Source organism: Bombus fervidus, chromosome 6, assembly GCF_041682495.2.
Source record: "Bombus fervidus isolate BK054 chromosome 6, iyBomFerv1, whole genome shotgun sequence".
Classification (NCBI taxonomy): domain Eukaryota; kingdom Metazoa; phylum Arthropoda; class Insecta; order Hymenoptera; family Apidae; genus Bombus; species Bombus fervidus.
The window spans coordinates 12873510-12893691 of record NC_091522.1 but is presented as its reverse complement, the minus strand read 5'-3'; the positions used below and the strand labels follow the sequence as shown (position 1 = coordinate 12893691).

Sequence of the window (20182 nt, the reverse complement as noted above, 5' to 3'; positions counted from 1 at the left end):
GCCGGCGAATAATTAAGTCAGTTTCAAGGTCACGGTCGCATTAGCTCAAAAGGGCGTGTTTCATGCGCCCGCGAGCACGCCTATAAAGTTTTTCCATCCCCCCGGGGGTAGAGAAAACGGTCCCCTTAAACGTTTTCTTCGGGCATCCCCCGATATCGACTTAACGACGCCGAATGTAACTCGTCCTGCCGTGCTGCCAGCTTCTCCGTGCGCATCGATTTCCATTTTCATCCCTCGTATCATTTTCTCTCTTTCCCCTTCCTACTTCCACCCGTCTCTCTCTCTTTCCCTCCCTTTCAACGTTTCGTCGTTTTTCCTTCTGACGCTTCTCCTCTTCGGGCTTCTTGTTCCTCGTCCCCGGAATTACCCTCGGCTCGTTGAATCTTTAATTTCCGGCAGAGGCGAGACCGAGGCCAGAGCAATTTTTGGCGATATTTTCCGAGGACCAGGCTGCGCGCTACCGTACGACGCTGTGCGCCACGTGGCCCGACCAGGCCAGCGACGAACGCGTCGCGACGCTCACGACGTCACCGCCGGATCCCTGGTCGTTCTACCACGGCAGAAAGGTTCGTTCGTTCGTTTCGCCGAAGCATCGACGTCGGATTTTCAATGAAATTAAATTCCACCCGAAAGGAGGGAGCCAACCAACCGCCAACCCCTTTGCACTCTTCCATTCGACTCTTCTCCGTGCACCCTTCCGAATAACTTTTCGCAAGCAAGCAGAGGCTCTCCAGTTCTTTAAATTATCGATGCACCGAGAATTCCCGTTCCGCACTCAGCCATCCACGCGATCCAAATCGATTCGTTCTGCTGTCTGTCTTGATGTACTTTCGTTCTACCGGACGTTATTTCCTCTTTTCCATCTTCCTCTCTTCTTCTTCTTCTTCCTCCTCTCTAGATACGATGTCTTTTCTTTTCGCCGCTACCACCCACTCTTCTCCACCGTATTTTTTTCGATACGCGCGTATCGCTCGATATCAGCGTACGACTATCGTATTATCCGAAGGGAAAAATTCGATATGTGCGCTGTCTGAACGTGTCTCCGATCGAAACGTCAGCGTGTGGAGGAAAACGAGGAACAGATAACGAAACGACCCTCCTTAGGGAAGAGAATTTCGGTAATCGTCGGCTTTTTCGTTTGGCATCGGACGAGAAGAGCGCAACTTGTTTCGAAGATAATAATTCGAAAGCTCGACTCGAATCGTTCGTTTCCTTTCATCGGCGGAGAACCGAGAAAAATCGTCCGACCTTGTTCAATTCCTGGCGTAATTGAATAGACCGCCACTGGAGAAATAATGATCTATACGCGACCGGGTCGAAGCACTGGGCGGTAACTCGTTTTACACATTGGCCAACGCTAATTGTAGCGTGTTGCGGCTTAATTATCGAATATGCGATCCAACCGCGAATTTCGTCGCTCCTCTCTTCTCCTACTCTTCTCCCCTCCCCAATACCTTCCCATCCTCTTTATTGACCAAAAAGTGTATCGCAATAATTAACTCGATTGCCTCTCCGGCGTCAGCGCAGACCGCCAACCCGGAATATTTTCAATTATAACGTCCAATAATAACTATAAATAAATCACAAAGCGATAATTAACTCGGAGAATTCTCCAAACCGAATATATTCTCTGGAGCTCATAAAATATTCTTTTCAAGAGCATTCGAAACACAAAGTTGTGAAGCTTTGTCGAAAAAAAAAAAAAAAGAAAAAATAAAAAGAGAAAGAAAGGAAAGAAACACGTAGAAAAGCTGCTCGCTCTCAAAATGTTAGTTTCGAGAATGACACGATTTCTCCGAGTATCGTTAAGGTACGATATCTAATTAGCAAAAGGCGTCCGTATCCCGAATTCGCCTTGCGTCTGTTCTACTGTAGTACGGAACGAGAAGAGGAAGTCGCGTTTTCGAGGCTCGTTTCGCAACGAATTCGAGGCAAGAAGCAGAGAAGGAGAAAGGGAAAGGGAGCATTTTCATAGAATAATAATCAGCCGGCGCTTGAAACAATGACACGCTGCGAGTGGCTGATTAAATTGATCCGCAAGCAACGTTCTTGTGCTAAGTTTCACGCAGAATGCGCAAGGATGAGCCGAGAGGACATCTGTCTCACGCCGGCCAGGAATCGTTCGTTCCGCTTTCGTCGGGTAAATAGCATTCTCGATTCGGTGTCGGCTAATGATGTTCCTTCGGTGTGAGCTACCCCTCGGTTCGCAGGAATTTCCGTGGGAACGATGCCAATCAAAGCATAGAATCGAGAGACTGGCGCTGTGTTACTCACGACCGAGTGTCGTTTAGAATTTATTCGCGAAACGGCGAGCGAGCGTGGGTGTCGGTGAACGAGAACAGGCTTGGAGAAGATTTATGAAGTCGAAGACAGAGGATAAATGACACGTAAGATAACAAAAACTAGCGAAGGGAGGTAGCAAGAATTAAAAAGAAGTCTGGGAAAGTATGATAGAAGAGAAGGGAAAAAATGTTGCAGGGGTGGCAGGCCAGCAGAAACACTGACAAAGAACAACGAACTAAAAGAAATTACAAAAGGAGAAGAAACTCTGAGCGAACGAAAAATCTGATAGAAACCAGCGAAGAATCTAGACCAGTGGCCATTGTCCAGACCAAAAGACATCGGACAATGAGTTGGAAGTTTACGAAGACCCAAAAAAAAAAAAAAAAAAAGAAAAAAGACGAAATGAAAGTAGAAGGAAACAAAATAAATCTTTCATTACGAGTATCTGTCCGAGCAAATGTCAAAAATACAAAGGTCCGACGAGGTATCGTCTGCGATGTGTGACCTGGATATCGAATTATCATCTTACGAGTGCAACCGGACATCGAAACTCGATTCATCGTGAAAAATTTTCAACGCCCTAAATATCGTAATTTCATTTTCCGCAAGAGGAAACGTATTGTCGTTGAACTATGTATGTAAAAAAATGATTAGGTTAAGATACAATTCTGAAGTCTTTCTTTATCCGCGTCAAGAGGTGATAAGGTTTCAAGGAGTGTTAAATTCTTTGCTCCTAATCGAGACTGGATTGTTCCATCGTGGATAAATAAAGATAACTGCTTGCACTGTTGGGGATTAAAGGCAGCTCCGTTGGAACGATCGATAAAGAAACACGATGGCGCGGCTGGTGATGCTTGTCGCTGAACAGGTGGAAGATGGAAGCGCATCCAGTGGAATCTCCGCGGTCCTGTTCTCTATAGACAGCCAGAAGGGTGCTTTCATTTATACTCGTGACACGGTGAATTCCTTATTAATGATCGGCTAATTGAGTTTCTTGACAGAATAATATGGCTCTTCCCTCGCGGTGCTTTTTAGTGACAGCCGAATAAGAAGAGGGCGAAGACGGGCTATAAAAACAGCTAGAAGCGAGAGGGGAGAAGTCTCATGAAAGATGTGAAATTAAAATAGCGAAAGGAAGGAAGGAAGAAAAAAGAAAGAAAGTTAAATAGAAAGTTCATGAAGTTGGAAAAAAATGAGACTCCGGTTAAGATGCAAACAGGAGAGAAACACAAAAATGCAGAGAAAATAAAGAAAGATAGACTACGGAGTAAAAAAGGAAGAAAAATGGGGACAGGGAGCAGGAGTTGGAATAAAAACATGAAAAAAAAAAATAAAGATTAAGGAAGCCGGCGAGTTGTAAAATGTAAATGCATGGTGCGACATCAGTGGCAAGCTATAATACATAATGACAGATGAGAAGAGAGCGAAGAGAAACGACGTCTAGGTGAATAGGGAGTCGGCAAGGCTGACATAATGAAGAACAGGCAGGGATCCATCTTGCAATTACGATTCCCACTGGTCCTTCCATCTCTGCCGACAGAGAGAAAGCCCTTTCATCGAAGCAAATGCATTTGATATCAGAAACGATTGTTCTCGCGGATTGCCCACCTCTATTCGCTCTATCCAAGATGATCCTTATACACCCTGTTCGCGCCACCTAAACGACGGTGTCAATTTATAATGGCGATATAATAGGATTTGACGCGTGGTCTGGGAACCCAGGATCAACGGATGATGACGATAATTATCAGGCGTCTCTCTCACAAATGAAATAGAACACCGGCAAACCAACAACCTGATTTCGTAATTGAATTAAACAGAGCCACTACACTTTCAGCGCTTTTGTCAGACAGTTTTCAAAAGGATATTTTTGCTTTGAGAGGGAATACGACGAAACGGCGACGTATACGGAACAATAAGTTTTTGCCGATAAAGCAAAAAGGGAAAGAAACAAGGAAAGAGGGGAAAAAGGAGAAATTCCGGCATGCAAGATGTTGGTGCGCCTTCACGTGTTCGCTTAATCAATAACGACGTCGAGTCTGCTCGACGTTAATCGTTAAAATGGAAGGAAAAAAAGAGGAGAACAAGAAGCAAAGCGCGGGAGGGGGATGAACGAGGAGAAAGAACGAACTCGGCTCGGATAAAGGGGGGTAGTGGAAAAATAAAAATCAGCCAGCCGGTCTGTCGAGGGGCGAAAGTCAAGGAATAACGACATGCAACGCATGCCGGCTGTATAAAACGTAAAGGGTTGCCGTCGTGGAAAACAGCTCTGTCACGCAATGCAAATGAGCCTTCGAGTCGCGCGACAACCAACTCCTGCTACTCTCCAGACCGGCGTCTCTTTCTCGCGATATTTTTGCCCATATTTTTGTTCCGTCCCTTCGTGGTCCGAATTTATTACACTCCGGAAGGGACTTCCCTTCGTCCGAGACGAGAACGGACTCGATTCTTCCGCAAATTCTTCCCATATGCGAGTTGAACCGCGAGCGTTGTTGCTTTAGAATTCGTAGCTTCGGGAATTTTCGAAGATTCCACAGATCTGGAATTCTACGTTCCAAAATGTCCAAGGATTACGAGGATGAATACGAGGTCAGACGTCTTAAATTTCATCGTCGGAAGATTGCGGAGCTGTACGATCGCGGAAGACGCGAATTTCCAAAATCTCGGAAACCACCGTGACTCTCGGCGACCTCCGCATCGTCTCGATACTCTAGAAATTCGAAATTTCTATCGAAGCCAGAATCGTCGCGGTCTTAGAGGCCTCGGAAAATCTTTCTCCGCCGTGAATTCTCGGAGCAAAAATTCCATTCAAGCCTGTGGCTTCTCTAGAAATCGTTCGAGAACGTTCGTGCGAAACGACAGGCTCGTTTGCATAATCATGCACGAATCTTTCAAAAATCCGCCGCTGCTGATGAGATAAAGCGGAACGTGTTCCAAGTACGTGCGAATACAGGAAACGCGTGAGAACGAGTTTTTTGCCGGACACGACGGAAGAATCGTAGTTAGCCGAGTACGAAGCACAGCGAAGCGACCCGGTGCGAATGAATTAGCCGCGAAATCGGGATCAAACACGCGTCCGGTTGTTTCTCTTTGAACAGCCTTCTGCTGGAATAAGCAAGTTGCGTGTTAAAGGGATTTTCTACGGCTGCGTTTCGCGTGTTCCGCTACGTTCTTTCTTAAAGCCTGGAAAGCTCTCGAGGCGTCGCTGAGCTGTTTCGCTGTTTTAAAAATGAAAGACCGCCTCTTTTCCGCTGTCCGCCTTGTTTCCTTGGCGGCGCCGCGGCGGCCGGCTACTAAATCTTCGTGTCACACGCTTTGAACGAAAGTAGAGGTCGCGGGACTAAAGATCGTTCGACCGGGTTCAACGTCGATTTTATATTTTTGCCGGAATAACGCGATTCAAATTCGCGACCAAGCACTCGCGTCGATTAAAATTAATGAGTCGGCCATCCACGGCGAGACGAGGCTGGCTCGCCTTGCCAAGCAGCCTCGGTGTTAAGGAAACGTTAAAGGAAAAACATCTTGTTTCGCATGGTCGAGTCTCTCTCGCTCTTAAACCCTAAAGATATCGTGTGTACGGAAGCGCAGCCGTGCACGCCTTTGGACTGTTTTAAAAATGAAAGGGCCCTTTCTCTCGAGCCCGCTTCTTTCAAGAATCGCTCGTAGCTTCGTCGTGTTTCCTCGTGAAACTGTGTCGAGATACAGCCCTCCCTCGGTGCAACTCTTTAACCTCAGCTCTTAACGATTTCTCGCACGAAACCGTTCCCGCGATCGCGATTAACCAATATTCGCCGGCTGGACACGCGCGGTCACCCTTTCCGTGGAAATAAGCACTCGCGATAGCCACGTCGCACGAGAAACTTTCCAAAGTTTAGATTAGAAAGTAAAAAAAGAAAAACTTCCATCGTGTGTCTCGTGTCCTGACGACCAGACCATCGAAATCGACTCCAGAGGATTTAAAATTTCCAAGTCAGACGACATTCCCGAGACTCGACGAATTTGCAATTCGTCGTTGTTTCGCGAGTAGCTTGGAAATTTGGGGACGCCGCATCGTTCACCGCTTTCATTTTAATTCTAACGTTCGCCAAGAGCGATACACTCGCGTGTACGAAACAGAAACGCTAAAATAAAGAACACGGTCGTCTATCGTCGCCGGATCGTCACGTCGAGGACGATCGTCGGAAACGATCGTCCTGGGACGTGCGCCGAGTATCGAAACGATCCACGTAGGGATATACGCGTGTCAGAAGACAGAAAGAAAGAGGCGAGGAGGCAGAGTCGTTCGCTCTAGCTTCGTCAAATTGGCAAACGTCGCGGGAACGACGTACACGAGACGGTGTCGTAAATTTTCGTGTGCAATTTTGCCGTAGCGGAGTTCGAGCCGCCGACGAAGACCTGGGTGTGGCTGATACCACTTGGAGTATTTTTCGGCTCGCGACAAGCACGCACTTTGCTCGGATTCTTCGCTATCACGATGTTACCAGAATTACCGTATTCGGCGCGGACAACGAAATCCGTGTAGTTTGGAACGACGACGATACCGTTCGACGATGAGATTCCATCGGTTCGAGATTTGTTGACTTCAGAGAATGGAAATAAATTCGTTGGCGGAGAATCTTGCGGTACAGCGAGGAGAACTTGCGAAGAACGTTAAGAACGAAAGAGGAAGAAAAACCTGAAGAAAGGTTTCTGATTACGTGTTACCGAAACGTAACGTGGTACGGTAACATCCGGTTGACTCTCTGTTGGTCGGTTTATTCTACCACCGCACAGCGAGCAAGAAACAAATTTAACGATCCGCAACAGGCCACTGCAGCGTTAGTTCTCCGCTCCAAACGTACGCGAATCCACCCGTACAGCTTTAAAAGCGCTCCTCTGGCCAATTAGTCGAGCAAATCGAGCCACGATCCAACCGTCCGATTCGGCAATTCTCGCCACTGGGTCGCCGGTATATTCCGGCACTCTGGCCATTCTTACGACAACGACGATGCTCTTGTAAAAATCACCGCTTGGAAAAATTCCAACGCGACTATCGTTCGGAACTGTGCCACGGAATCTATTACGGAGTGCGAATGAAATTTTCAGTTGCTGTGACGGTCTACGGGAATAACGAGCAGCGTAACAGAGCAGAGCAGAGCAGAGCAGAGCAGAGGAGAAATAGATGGCGGAGGAATTGAGCGGAAGAACAAGGAGAAAGGGTTGAAAAACGCTAGAACACGGTCGAGAGCTCGTTTGCTCTGGCGGGGTTGGCTTTCTTCTTTCGAAAAGTCCGCCCTTCCTTTCGCCGCGGGCAAAATTAATCGGAGGTAGCTCGATTCGTCTGTCGGTAGCTCAAAGGCGCGTAGGCGGTGCGAATCATTTCTCGCGGGGCTGCCGGTACACGCCAACGTCCCTCGGCAGAATGCATTCCCCTCGTTACTCGCGTACACCTATCGCCCTTCTTTCTTTTCCCGCGTTTTTTCCTCGCCGCAAAGCAAAGTTGGCGCGCGCGCCGAAACGCGACTGCCTCCAGCGGATAAATTAGCTTCTCCTTTGACACCGATTCGGACATGAAATAAATCGTCAGCAGCGGGGAATTTCGTCGTTGATAGATGGCGCGTGTGTTTCAAAGGATGGGAGCGATTTGATCTGCGGATCGTCACGATTCAGAAGATCTGGAATTTGTTAATGAAATCGAGTCACTGGCTCAGCAGCGTATTTCGTTTCTCAAGGGCGAAAGCAAAGAATCGTACGAGAATTTCGATCTGGATTCCGATTCAGAAATTCCATCCTGCCACTCGTACCGATCCTGAACCTATCTCCTACCCGGAGAATAATCGAAACGCGTCGAACAAACGTACGACCCACTTGGTGAAACGCTGCTCTCTGTGCGTGTACCTCGTTCTACGTCGATGCTAGACGTTTCCTTGACATTTTCAAGGCACCCCACTTTATCCGGCAAGGGACAACAGACGTCTCCGCAAGGGAGAGCTCAGGAATCGACGGGGGTCGAGGAGAATCGGTGCTTTGTCGCTTCGATGACGTTCGTCGCCATTCGCGATTGTCGATCGAGCACGAAGCAGATGGAACTCGAAATGGCGGCGTACCCGCGATATCGCCGTCTTCATTCAGATAAGGTCTCAATACCTTAATGGGTCGGCCTATCGAAGCCAGCCACCTAACATCCTCCGCCATGTCCCGCCGTCGTATTGTCCGACTGCCGTTGCTTCACGATGAACATCCACCGTTTCGATATCTATTCCCACGTACGCGGCCCTTTGTCGTCGAATTCCAGACGGAAAATTAAGATCGAACGAGCCTTCGTTTAATAATACGAAAGTTCCAGGTACGAGGTAGTTTCGGCGCGGTTAAATTTTATTCTTCGGCAAAATTACGCCAGCGCAAGATTCATCGGCCAGATTTATACTTATCGTACTTCCCTTAATCTTTAGGCCGAGTTTTAATGAAACGTTATTATGGGGGAATGATATTCCCGGCGGCGACAACTCGCGCGCCACGTCGGATGAATTTAACTTGTCCGCGGAGGTAACTTCGTGCCAGGCTAACTTTAAATTCTTTATAAAAACGTTCTCTTAAAAAGAGAAGCCCCTTTCTTCTCCGTACAGTGAATTCATTCGTTTCCGCCAGTATTAGAATTATTCGAGGAGACAGAATGGTTGATCGGCTACCGTTGTTCCACGTAAACTCTCAAACAACTCGATCTCGCTAAACAAAAATCGAGCAACCTTCTCTCTCTCTCTCTCTCTCTTTCTCGTTCTATCCAGCACTAGTTCTATTATTTTACGAAGAGACGCGAAGGACTTCGATAGTTAGGGATGTAACGCGTGACAGTTCCAGGTCTTTTTTTCTGTCGGAGCACGCCGACTTAATGGAGCGGCAAAGCGCTTTATCTCTGAATTTAAGAGAAGAATGAGCGGAGACGCTGGCGATCGTTGGAGCTTGGAAAAGAAAATAGAAAGGGGCGTACGGTCTGCGTCATCGTCGTTGCGCCCGCCTCAACCCCCGATAATTCAGGGTCGTGGATACGGCGAACGGTATTTGCCTATAATTCGACGCTCTGCTTAACAATGCGAATCGGTTCCCGTTCGATTCATCGATCCTTTCCTTTCTAAATGTTAAATGGAACGAGACGCGGGCTCGACGATGCGAGAATTCAGCGCGGCAACGGGAGACCACGTTTCCGGCTGCGCCGCCGCCACTCACAGATTCCTTTTAGTCTTCCGCCCTTCTCCACCTCCCCATGAAACTTTCGTTCGAGGTTGAATTAAAAATTTTCGACGACCATACCATCCTTCGCAGATTTTATTCCGAATCGATTAGCGGCCGTCTATGAATCGAATTCCGCTGGAATATAGGTCAGAATAGAAGAAAAGAGATCAGCAAGAAGCAACCCACAGCTCTTGGCTTTTCAGATCAACTATCGGCTGGATGTAATTTTATGGAGAATCGAAAGACGTATTGGATCTAAAGTATCGTAGGTTTTGTTGATTGTCTCGAATTGATCTCGACGAATATTCCAAATCGTACGAGGTCGATATTTCGAAGCTCACGTTTCTCGAGACAAGTCTGACGGAGAACGTTTCAGATTTTACTATCACAGACCGGCGAAGATAATCAAACATTTAAAACCCAAGAGAGTTCTCTGCTCGCAACTCGAAGCTACGCGTTTCTCGACGAGTATCATCGAGAAAAAATCACGAGTTACGCGAATATCAAACTCTCAGTAACCCGAGATACGAGTAAACGTTGTACTTGGAGCTCTAACAGACGTCTCCAGACTCGGTGTATCTAAATGAATTGATCCTTGAGCGCTTAAAATACCGTTTGTGGTATCTGTTACCCTCAAGCCGGTCTCTGTGTCCGATAGAGTCGCTTGCAGCGATCCGTCGCCGGATAAATCCTCGTTCCGGCTGCTCGTCGTTGATTCTCGTTCAACGACGTCACTGTTGTCGGACAAAGTTTATTGGAACGTGCTTAATTAACTTTCCAGCGGTGACTTGGCCGGTTAGCGTCGACATCGCATTGTCGCGATTATCTCTAAGTCGACGAGGAACAGCTGGAAATTCTGCACCCGAAAATTCCTATAGTTTCGTTGAAGGTAACGCGTACGAACTGATCGATCTACCGAGCGAGCTTCGATCTTATCGTTGGTTAAATGTACTATCCTGTACGTTTTGTTTCGCCCGTGTCGTCGTTTTCTTCTTCGTTGGAAGAGCTTAGAACTACTAAATCTCAAGCCAGGAACTGAGACTTTTTAAAAAAACTATTCCGTGTGATGAAAGTATAGAGACATTTTAAGATTGGAAGACTGTGATCTTTATCGTACAATTTCAGCAGAAATATCGCGCAAGGCATCGAATTCATGGTTCACGATCTGTATCGTCTTCATTTTCAAGGGGAAATAGAAAAAGACGAGAGAAAAAGGCAGAGCGAAGGAAGAACGAAGCAGCCTCTTAAACGGCGCATGGAAATTCAATGAAAAGTCACGAGAGAACCCGAGATCGATACTTGGACGCGGGAGTACGGGGTGACCGTGGGTCGAGGAGGCATACATAGGTGCCTCTGTTGGCCGTCTGCCAATGCTTGCCTATCTATGTGGAACACCTGTGCTTGCCCGACGTTGCTCGATATTTCGAACGACCAACAAAAAGCGCGCGACTACCTCGCCCTTCCGTCCACACAGCTAATTTCGCAAATGAATTCGACGACGGCACCGGCACCCCTCTACATCTTCTATATTACGATTGTACATTACGCAAAACGAAAGCATCGAATCAGTTCCTCTTCTATTCGCATCTTGCTCGTCTCGATTTTCGATCGAACACGTCGAACAAACTCGAGATTTTCAGCGACACTCGTAAAAGATAAGGCGAAGATCGACGACGCTCTGTGTATCGTCAAAGTTTTACGATATCGTTCGTCAAAGGAAGAATGCACGTTTGTTCAGAGCGATGCTACTTTACGCACGTAATCCTCCGAGACGTAGTCTATCTAAGCTAAGGGACGAAATTCGACGAACTCGGTAACCAAATTGAAACAAAAAGCCGCGGCTGACTATCAGCGAGCTTGAGATCACGAATCGGAGGCTCGGAATTTCAAGAAATTTAAATCCATTGATCCCGAGATTCGAGATTCCACGTAGTCTAATCTAAAGAAACCCCACGCTACCTAACAAACCCCTCTCACAATCTCTCAACGTGGTCCCCAATAACCAGCATCGTGGAACGTTTGCCAGTGACGAGGGAACTTTCTATCTCGGCAACTGGCCCGCTTCGAACCGATTAAATTATTTTCTTCTTCTTTTAGATGATCGAACAAGAAGCGGATTCGAACGGAGGGTGGGGAGCAGTTGTACCGCGAACATACGGTGTTCGATCAGTGATAACGGTCATCCGGAGGCCAATAAGTCCATTCAATTCTCTAAACTCGTTCTTCTCTCTGCATCATTCCTCTTCAATTTCCCCCTCCTCCCCTATGCTCCGTCGCGTTTCTCGTCCATTTATCTATATATCTATCTGTAGGTCGTGCCATTCAGCCGTCCAGTTCGGCGGAAGATCGAAACTGGCTATCTCCAGGCAGAATTGGCAGAAACGAGGTCCCTAATCCCATCGAGCTGTTATTCAAACAGCCTCGATTCTCGTTTGCGGTGCAGGGTATTCGTTTCCTTCCGCGATTTCGTACTTCCGTGGCTTAAGAACTCCGGAGAGGATGGAACAATTTATCCCGGCCGAACGAGATTTCGAGAGATCGAGTGGCCTTTGGACGTCGAAATGAGAATTCCGAGGTTTCAGTGTGGTCGAGACTTTGCCGAGTTTTATTTGTTAACCAGCCTCCTCCAGAACGTTACGTAATATATTTTGCCTTTTATTAGGCGGAAAGCGGAGCGCATACATAAAGCCGGTTGATTTTTAAAAGACTCCGTTCAACTCAAAGGCGATTAATCTCACGTCTCTCACTTTTTGATGGTTCGCGTGAGAAGATTAGCGCGAGCTATATGAAATTTCGAGGCGACCGGAAGCGATTGCGCTATCTGCGGACGTGGATCGCGCCCTACACCCATCAGATTTAGGTTTCCGTGAAACTAAAAGGGAACAATTCCGAGGCGAGTCGTCGGACAGACTCGCGAGAGGAATCGACGCGGCACGCTTCAAATTAATTATGCCGTGCAGATATATTCGCGATGTAATTACTTTCGGGCAAACAAAACGAAGGATATTTTCCATCGAACAAAATTTCCATTGGGATTCGCTAACGAAACAGGTGTCAATTACGTAAAATGAATATTGGCCGACACAGTACGTGTTTCGACGAAAACGAATTTTGAATTAAAATAATGGATGTTGAATCTTCAATGAAACTGGCCCTTTCACCGAAGCACAGTGCAGCGGAAGTTTGATTCTCTCTGCAAGCCACGCCGGTGAATAATTGAAGATGCGATTTGAAAATTTTCCGAATGATCGCAATAGTTGAACGATATAGATTCGTCCGCGTACCTTGCGGCGTTTTAGCTGCACTTTACGCGACGCTTAATTCGAGGGAGATAGGTTTTAATTCTTCAACATCACCGACTAGTCGATGTTCGCCATTAAAGCGACTTTTTAAATCCCTGCGCGTTTAAACGCGCATTATTCTTGCCAACTTCCGGCATCTTTCCGCTTTCCAGCGGCGTCCCCGGAGGCTGAACGAGCCCGGATTTAGACGAGCAAACACAGACTCTAAGAAATTAACTTGGCAAATTGCTGGCTCGGCGATCCTGGATCCGAAACGTTGCGGAAAGTTTCGAGTTTGTGGAGAGGAAAAATTACGATGCTCCGGTGACTTTGTTAAACAAAATTCAATGACATTTAACAGCCTCCATTCGACAGACTCAAGAAGCAACTTTCACCTTGCTTTATATTATTTTCAGGCGTTGACCTTTCCTTTCACCTTTACGGCAAAGTTTAAGTTCACCTTTAGGGGAAAGTTGTTTAAAAAAAAATTCCACGATTTTTATAACTGATTTTACCAAATCGCTAAAAGAAAGAATAAAAAGGAAAGAGAAAGCGTAAATGGTAGATGGCATCTAATCGAAACGATACTGGAAATCGAAGCTAACGAAGGTAGAAGGTCCGAAAATCGATTTACGAGCGGCCGAGAGGAAGCGTGCTTTACGACGGGTCGAGGGGCCGGTCGCGGTCCACGCGCCATAACTTCTGCCGGTCGCGTAATTGCTTTATTAGGAACTCATTTGCAGGCCCCCGCAAATAGCCGCGATGCCGAGACCGAGCGACACGTCGAATTAAAGCGACCGATCGAACGAGCGAGCGCGCGACCATTCCGCCAAGTTCGTTTGCGGTTCGCTTTACCCACTGTTCGCTGTTCCCCCTTACTATCCGCTTCCTTACAACCGACACTTTGAGGCCCCCACGTGTAATTATGCCCGCAGGGTCTGCTAATTGAGTAACTGCTAACGTTGCGTTTCCTACGTTTGCTGCTTTGTGTAAAAGATCTCTCGTATCGATATATCACCTTTGTAGTGCCGCATTTTTCCAAGGTGTTAATTACGTTCGTCGTTGTTAATTATTGCGTTATTACACGCTCCAGCATTTCCTCCTATTATAGGATCGGTTTCTTCTACATTCGCCGGATGATTTTTTTTAAAAGGATGTCGAGGGTCATCGACGTTGAACGTAATCGATACTCATAGGGAATTTTTCTTAGAGGAAATCTCGTCGATTTGCGTCGATCTGTGACCGTATAAAAACTTGGAAAGTGGCCATCGAGAATGATAAAAAGTGTTCGTGGCCGGATCGCTCGGCGTAGTCTGGTGATTGGTGCGTCTGCCAGTTTTTACGCCCTTCGAACAATTTCGTTCCGTCCGGAAGCGAAACGAGGGGAATTCGTGGCACGTAGCAAGCTTAGGAAAAACATTAAAAATCGCCGTCGGTGATATTCGCTTTTTTAATTGCACTTATTTGGCCGGAGACCAGCACCGACTAGCCTTAATTAAAGATTTCAAACGGGCGTCGCGTCGCTCGAATCGTCACGATGTAACGACTATCCTAGATCCGACTGTGGTCAACTCGCTGAAACTAATTATAGCAGTCTAGTCACACCCTCAACCGGAAACTCGAACCACCCACGTGTCACGAGAGATAATTTTTTTCATATCGCCCCCCTCTTTTTTTCCATCGTAGCTCGTCGAAACAAATAAACCGTCGAATTCCTCGGAATTCAATAAAATTCGAGACTCGCTTCGAATCGTTTTGCGCTCGAGAAGCTCGTTCGACCATTTCCGCGGATCCGTGAAAAAAAAAACACACACACACATACACACGGACAAGCGGTGAAGTGCGTGATCCGCGCGTTTCTGCCTCGCGAATCGAACAATAACGCGATATCCGGCCAAGCTATTTGATTAAAACGGATCATTGGAGCCGATATATCGTGAATTCAATTGGAACTCGTTTCGCTCCCTTTGCGATCGTATGTTCAATTACGAGGTAGAAAGAAACCGAACCAGCCTCCATCCCCTGATTTCTCTTCTATAGGTCACTTTCCAGGAAATCGACCCTCTCCAACGTGTGGCCAAAATACGCTCCTCTAATTTCCGGCTCAGCCGCATCTAGAACGCGGCTCGATCCCCCTGGAAATTCGGAAAACCAGCCCCGCCACCGATCTATCACGCTCCATTCCATTTAATTTTCATGCGTTGGAACTTTGCCTCCTTATTCGTCGACTTAATTAAATGGCACGTTAATTAACGCCGTTAACAGCACCAATTTGCCCCCGTTATCGTCGCAGGTTTTCTCGTTTCCAAGGTTTGTCTCGCGTTGCACGTCCCAGCTTCGCGGTAGCTCGATCGGCAGAGGATTCGTCGCGTTCACGCGATCGTCCAGCCTATCGGTATGCTATTGTTTATCAACAACAGGAATTCCAATCGAAGACCGAGGCAAACAGAGATAATGAAGCGGGAATCGTTAAACAGCGGCGTGCAAATTACGTTTTCGCGCGATGCTCGCCGGACCGCGAAATTCTCGCGACGTGGCTCTGTGTTTGCGAGTCGATTCGCGAATTTTCCTTTCCACGGCTGCCATGGTTTGCCAATCGAGAACGGCTTAGAACGTTAAAGAGCGGAACAAGGGAAAAGACCTAGAGGGGAAAAATAGGGGGGTAGATTGCGCCGAACGAGACAGGGCAGAGCGCGCCAATTCAAATCCGCGATCCCTCCATCAAATTGCAAATCGACCGGCGCTTAATCGTAAATTGGAAATTGCCGCGGGAGCTCGTATGACCGACGCAAAATGCTCGACGTTGCCGCTTGGCCTGCAGCGCAACCCTATCGACACAAGTACGCTCTCCGCGCTCGGCCCTAGACGATTTTTCTCTGAAAAATACAGGGAGTGCGGAAAAAATGACACTGGCGAGATAAACACGCGTCGAAGTCGATTTCGCGGACGATTCGCCAAACAACTTTTTGTCGAAAGTAAGAACCACTTTTTCAAGGGTAACCGTAATTGAATAATTTCTCGGCTGATGAAGTCGCTCTTCAAATTGCATCGTGAATTCGCGCACGAAGTATCGAATAGTTTTTTCGATCGCTTTTGTTCCGAGGAAGACCTGCGTGGATATTTTCTACGGATTAAAGTTCGATGTGAACGTGGCTTACCGTTTGACGCGCCAAAGTATCCGGTTAGCGTATCAATTTTTCACGCATATATTTTTCCTTTTTATCGGTTCGCTCGTTATCCGCTACATCGCGGTACCACTCGACGCGCTTATTTACGATTTCCGTGAACGGTCGCCGGTGTTATTCGCTAAACAATTTATCGATCGAGAAGGCGCGCGAGCACGCGTGGACTTCGCGAAACTGCCTAACGAAATCGTGTCGCGTTTTAATTGCCTTTTCAATGCACGCCCTCGACTGGAGTAGAAAAAAGCCTGGGACCGAAGGAAATGTCGCGCCGCTGCAACGAATCCGCTTTCGTAATTAGCATCGCTTGTTCGATTATCGTTCTGCCCTCGCGTCGAGTTTTCCCAAATTCGAACTTATTCTCTGTAATCAAAAGTGGTAACTAGCTTTTGGCAGCGGCACGTTTTTATATCAAATGGAATCGCCAGACCTAACTCTCGACTCGAAAAAGAAAAAAAAAAAAAAAAAAAGAGGGAAAGGAACGTTCGGCGTGGCGACGAAATTTTCATATCGAGCAAAAACAATTTTTGCGCGGATGGAAATCACCGAGTCGCAAAATCAGATACGGAGGAGGGGATCGTTGGATAAATTTCGGGGAAATTAAGGATGGCGTACCGGCTAATTAATCGCGATAATCCCCCTACGAAAGGGGTGTTCGGTAGTCTGGTTCGTTTCCCCTCGAGAGGTCGCGAGTTTTACGAGCGAATCGGCGGTGGACAGAGAGGGCGCAAGCGAGAGAAATGAAAAGTTCTGTAAAGTTTGATATCGCCCCTCGGATATACTGCACGCACTTCCTGCGCGTGGCACGCACGCGGTCGCGTAAACACGAAACCAGCCCTTTCGTCGCGAACCGAATATACGCTGCGCACGCGATTCCTTCTTGCCACCGTTCTTTTTCTTTCTCCTGTCTCTTTCTTTTTGTATTTTCTGCACGATGATGAGTCACGACCAGAGACCGTGATCTTGAAGTCTGAAATTTAAACGCCACTAAGAAATCTCGAGAGCGTAACGAACGGGCCTACGAACCTTTTATCGAGCCAATTGCGAGCGTGCTATCCTACGGTCGACTCAGATATTATGTCGCTAATTTCTTCCCCAAATCTTTGTCCTTCGATTTATTCGCATTGATTCTATGCTCGCAAACTCCAAAGAAAATAGCTTGGTTGTCCAGACCGGTAAAATGTTGGAGCAAACAGAAAAGCCCAAGGGGCGGTCCCGAAGTTGGAGATAAAGTTGTCGGACGACCAAGGCGTGCCTCGCGGCTAATTCAATAACGCGTTACGTATAAACGGTTGACGAGTGGCCAAACAGAGAGGCAGACTAGTGAAAAGCTAGGGGTGGCAATAAAGTTACGAGCTAGGGCCAGTCAACTAGGCTGGAAGTCGGAGGAGTACGAATTTGCCGGCAAATAAGATCAGAATTGATGTGAATTCACGGGACGAGGGGTGAGAGAGAGAGAGAGAGGGAGAGAGAGAGAGAGAGTCGTTGCTATTTGCAATTTACTCACCTTGACGCGCAAAAGATGCTGCAGACTTTGAGCTTGACTGCTATTTAAGGGTGGATTGTCAGTCCCGAGACGCGCCACTGCAATCACGTTTTCTCGGGTCGCGTTGTACAGGAACAGCGTGCATACTGTCTGCAAATAAAACGGAAAAAAGGAATACGAGATATGTCTCGACGTCATCCAACGCTATCTCGCATTATTAAGTTTCGCCCAGCCGTGTGCGCTTTATATTCCCGATCCGTCTGCCTTGCCGCCTCTCGAGATTTTTCTCAGCCCCGCGTGAATACCTCGCACAGTCGAGAGGACGTCGCCGTTTCGGCTTAAAATTCGTTCGGTCTACCGAATTCGGACGAACCGGTTTGAAACAGATCCTCTAAGTTTGCGGAACGCGATAGAATTTTGATTTTAAAAAGTGGAGAAGATAAAGAGAGAGTAGGTCAACCGACGGTACGAGACGTTTTTAGTAAGAATGATGGATAATACGGTAAGGTGTTTTACCTGGTTATTAACTTCTTCTCTCATGAAGTTATCGAGGGACGACACTGCGTCCAGGACGGTGAGGTTATTGTGCCGTCGCAATAAGCTCTCGTCCTTTTCGCTGTAGCCCAGGAACATGAAAACTCCGTGCGGTATAGAATAAGCGTCTGTAGAGACAAATCATGGAAAGATATTATCACAGAGCCACGATAACATTTTTAATATCTAAAGACGAGGCAAACGATCTAATAGTACAAAAAGTATTTTCGTCCCATCAACTTGAGTTGCAACTAAGTTTCTAATTAAATGTTGCCGTTCATCTTTTTGTTGTTCTTTTGCTATACCCGTTTGTGACTTTAGATATGATTGCTGTTATCTGTCTTTTATGCGAATTGGATATTTCCAGTGTGCTAAAATAAATTATTATAAATGAAAAACATTCACCTGGTGAGGGCCGCATGCATATGAAACGACCGCTATAGCAAAGGCAGGGTCCGCGATGAGCCTGATATGCCGGTGCTTCGTGATTGTAAAAAGCAAAGTCCGTCTTGCAGGGCGACGAGTCCACGCAGATCGTGTTGCAGATCAAAACTTCGCCCTCGCCGCACTGACACAGCTCAGAACATTCTGGCTCGTCCTCGCGATACAGCTACACGGATCAAGTATACGGCTGGTTGGTTCGCAGTTCAAAGAGTATAGCTTTGGTCTAAATCTTCTTCGAGAGACATGGACGAGTTGCGTCGAATCGATTTGGCTACGACTCGTTTTTAGTTAAAGAGAAAAAGGATCAAAGTCCAGGCAGATGTATAAGCAAGATACCTTAAAACATTGCCGTTTCTAAATATGCAGAAATGTAAAATCCGCTATCGAGTATGACCGACGAGTGTTTCCCTTTTGTCTCGTTAGAATTCACTGTAATTTCTAAAGATTAAATTTGAGCGAAAAAATCCCAAGATTAGTCGGATGTTAGATCCGGTCAGTTTACCGGCTGTGTCATTATTTCGAAATCGATAATTGTAATGGAACACGATAATCAAGATACATGGTATTTCGTTTTAAAGATGAATGACCCGGCTTGAAAATAGCGTACGTTGAATATTAATTATTGCCGACGTTAATCGCGATACTCGGAATTAAAATTTCCAGTCACCATTCGACATTGTTGTTAATTCACCGACATCGATCGACGAGATAATGAACCCCGCGTGGTGAAAAAAAAAAGATCTTCGTCTCTTTTCGCCGGCAATACGTGCATTCGTGTATTCAATGGTTCGCATTTTTGCATTGCACGAAACAGTATTAAAAGCTTGTTTATCATTTCCACTCGCGTTTCTTTACTTTCTCGCTAATTAAAAGCTTTCCCTCGTGTTTCCCCTAAGCGCTCCGAGAGTATCAAATTTCTGAATTTCCGTTTATGTTACATCGTCGCGTACGCGATTAAAGTCACCGACGTCGCACAATACGTACTTGTAACATTGTTCCATTTTAATAATCGCAGCCAAACCGGCGAGAAAGTTGCACGAAACACAGCCGAATTATTTATCGAGCGAGTAAAACGGCATTTGAATTTTAACATACTCCATGCCACAGTTCTCCTGTATTTAAGCAAAAATTCCGTTTCAACCGCCTGCATTTTTCGCTGCTCTAATCTTCCTGAACTTTCGATTGGTTTCCAAATCGTAGCCCGTGTTTCTCGAATCTGCCAGCCGGCCGAGAACGCTTTTCGCCCGGTCGCTCGCGAAAATACCTTGCAGATCGTCGAACTCACCCTCTTGCCTTCGCCCTCCCTTATGTATTGGTGACTTTGCCTCGGCCTTTGAACCACACAGAAGCCTATAAAGAGACGAACGTTCAGACGTGTGCTACACGTTACCCGGCAAACTGTTTTCCTGTCTTCTTTCCCCAGTTCCCGCCCTCGTCTCAACCCCTAACCGTTGCCACACCCATTCCCCGTTTCGAATCTTTCTTTTAGCCCGTTTCAAGCCCTCCCAACCCATCGATTCGCTTTGTAACATTCGACGCACGGGCTTTCGCGGCAACGAAACGAAAATTCCTCGTGTGTCCTGAACAGAATCTCTCTCGTCCGGTTCGAACGATCAAAGGAGCTGCGCTTTTCCCATTCGAGAAATACCGCGATCACGCGTCGCTCTTTTCCTTCGTCGACTTTCTTTCACCGAGATTTCAATACTTTGCTTCTTTTACTTCACCGATTTGCCGATTTGCCGCGCGAGTAATTGCCCCTTGTC

At 46.8% G+C, this 20182-nt stretch overlaps 1 protein-coding gene across 1 annotated transcript in view; it reads right to left on the bottom strand.

The window, feature by feature from the left end:
• The window catches only part of Gfrl (Glial cell line-derived neurotrophic family receptor-like), a 221521-nt gene that overhangs the window by 8724 nt on the left and 192615 nt on the right, over window positions 1–20182 (bottom strand). Inside the window, exons 13-16 of the mRNA XM_072005911.1 lie at window positions 19705–19769; window positions 18381–18585; window positions 17958–18103; window positions 17463–17591 (exon numbers count right to left, since the gene is read on the bottom strand). Of these exons, the coding sequence (XP_071862012.1) occupies window positions 17463–17591; window positions 17958–18103; window positions 18381–18585; window positions 19705–19769 (545 nt within the window). The remainder of the gene's footprint in view (window positions 1–17462; window positions 17592–17957; window positions 18104–18380; window positions 18586–19704; window positions 19770–20182) is intronic.